At 41.8% G+C, this 1,833-nt stretch overlaps 1 protein-coding gene across 1 annotated transcript in view; it reads right to left on the reverse strand.

The window, feature by feature from the left end:
- Positions 1 to 1,792, reverse strand: part of LOC108629982 (uncharacterized) — a 3,246-nt gene extending 1,454 nt beyond the window's left edge. The window contains exon 1 of the mRNA XM_018033016.2: positions 1,498 to 1,792. Coding sequence (XP_017888505.2) covers positions 1,498 to 1,560 — 63 coding nt within the window. The 5' untranslated portion in view covers positions 1,561 to 1,792. The remainder of the gene's footprint in view (positions 1 to 1,497) is intronic.
- Between the last annotated feature and the right edge of the window lie 41 nt (positions 1,793 to 1,833).

Consider the following 1,833-nt stretch of genomic DNA (forward strand, 5'->3'; position numbering starts at 1 on the left):
CGTACTTATGTTAGTTAGCAATTAAATCGTATAAGAACAATCGTCTAAGAACAATTTTTTCAATCTGCCAAGCTGAATTTAGGCTAATGTTAGCGTAAAGTTGACGAAATTTCACAAGACAGACTGTTTGAAAGTTGTTTCAAGAAACTACGTTCTTTTTGCTAACTAAAGTTAATGTTTAAGTATGCATTAACACGTAACGAAGATTTTTAAGTACATCTATCTACAGCTTGTGGCTGTAAATACTTCCCCTATCAATGGCAGACTGTAAAAAGTTGTTCCATTTTTTGTGTTACGAGCGCCCGGAATAAGGTACTAGTATACTCGTGGTCCCGAGAGTCTAGGAGCGTTTCAGTTTGGAAGGTAGTGAGGGTCGCAGCGAACGCCGTCCACACGGTTCAGTATACACAGTAAAGCATTGAGATGCTCAGAACGATCAAAAACTGAACTTTGCCCGGTCCTAGACTCTCGGGAACACGAGTATAGAAATACTTCTTGTTCGATACATTAATCACAACTAAGCTCTTCTAATTCCCTATGGAAAATCCTCGAATCTAGTTAACGTTCGGTCCTCCGTGACGGAAAAGTCATTTGGCAATTTCAACGGCAGGATTCGGATCGAGCGCATTAATTGAAGTCGATTTATTGAACCGGTAATAAAGCGGGCCAGTCCGAGCTCTACGGGAAACATTTGTCGTCGACGGCTCGCAATTTTTCATTAATCAAATCGCTAGCGCGCCAGGAGGTTGCACGGCAATTAGTGGATAAATTGCAGCCGCCCGTCGAGAGAGAGATAGAGAAAGAGAGAGAGAGGCGAAGGTGAAATGTTTCTACTCTCTCCACTCCCAAATCGAACTACGTAATTTCACTGAATTTACATAAAATTTATTATTCGTATGATTTGTTTAACGATTTGCAATGCCTTGAATTTTAATAGAACTACTAACATTTTTTCATACTATATACATTTCGACTGATTCTGAATTTCTATGCGACGCGATTTATTTTCTTCGAAGTATAAAGAGAGGAGTGAGAATTTTCCTCGACGCGAGATGATTTAACAATATTTTAAAGAAGGAAAGATTCAAGGTCAACCGTCTTCACTCTGATTATTCTCTCATTCTCCTAAGTACAGCTTTCCATCGGGTATGAAGGAAAAAAAAAAAATGGGAAGGGGTAGAAGGAAACGTCGCAGGGAAAGTTGAAGAGGAAAGCTTGGCGAGAGATAAGGTGCAGAGGGGAATGGGAAAGATCGATTCCGTGACCGTCGCACTTTTTCAAGGCTGCCCGGCTCTAAATCCGAGATAATTCGTTTAGCGGTACGGATCGGCGATACTAGGCCGTGTCCAGACTTTTATGGCTCCCCGAATGGCGCGAACGTCGGATTTCTCCACGGCACGGCACGGTACGGCATGGCTGACCCATTTGGCAAAGACCGCCGTCACAGAGGGCTCCGCATTGACCAGACGGGGGAGCGTTTTTACCGTTAAGACTGACCTTATAGATCCAATCGCTGGCGCGCTGCCTGATAGTCAGGGGTCGATCGAGTGGCCGAAACATAGAATGGCCGTGAACGATGACTTACACTGGTTGGTAGTTGAACCTTGTGCAGAAGGACGCGTTACTGTTAAAGAGATTCGATTCAACTTCAAGTATAATTAACTTATCATCTGAACACGCCGACGTAAAGAATTATACGTGACTTATAAGAGTATAGTAAATTTCTGTTTATGTAAGAGTTTCTACTCAATGGATTATGAATACATATGAAATGATAGAAAATAAAGCTGATGGTAAAGGTTGTTACATGAATAGAAATTGGGTTATGTTTTA

Source organism: Ceratina calcarata, unplaced genomic scaffold (assembly GCF_001652005.2).
Source record: "Ceratina calcarata isolate Rehan_Ccalc_2016 unplaced genomic scaffold, ASM165200v1 scaffold60.2, whole genome shotgun sequence".
In the NCBI taxonomy this organism is placed as follows: domain Eukaryota; kingdom Metazoa; phylum Arthropoda; class Insecta; order Hymenoptera; family Apidae; genus Ceratina; species Ceratina calcarata.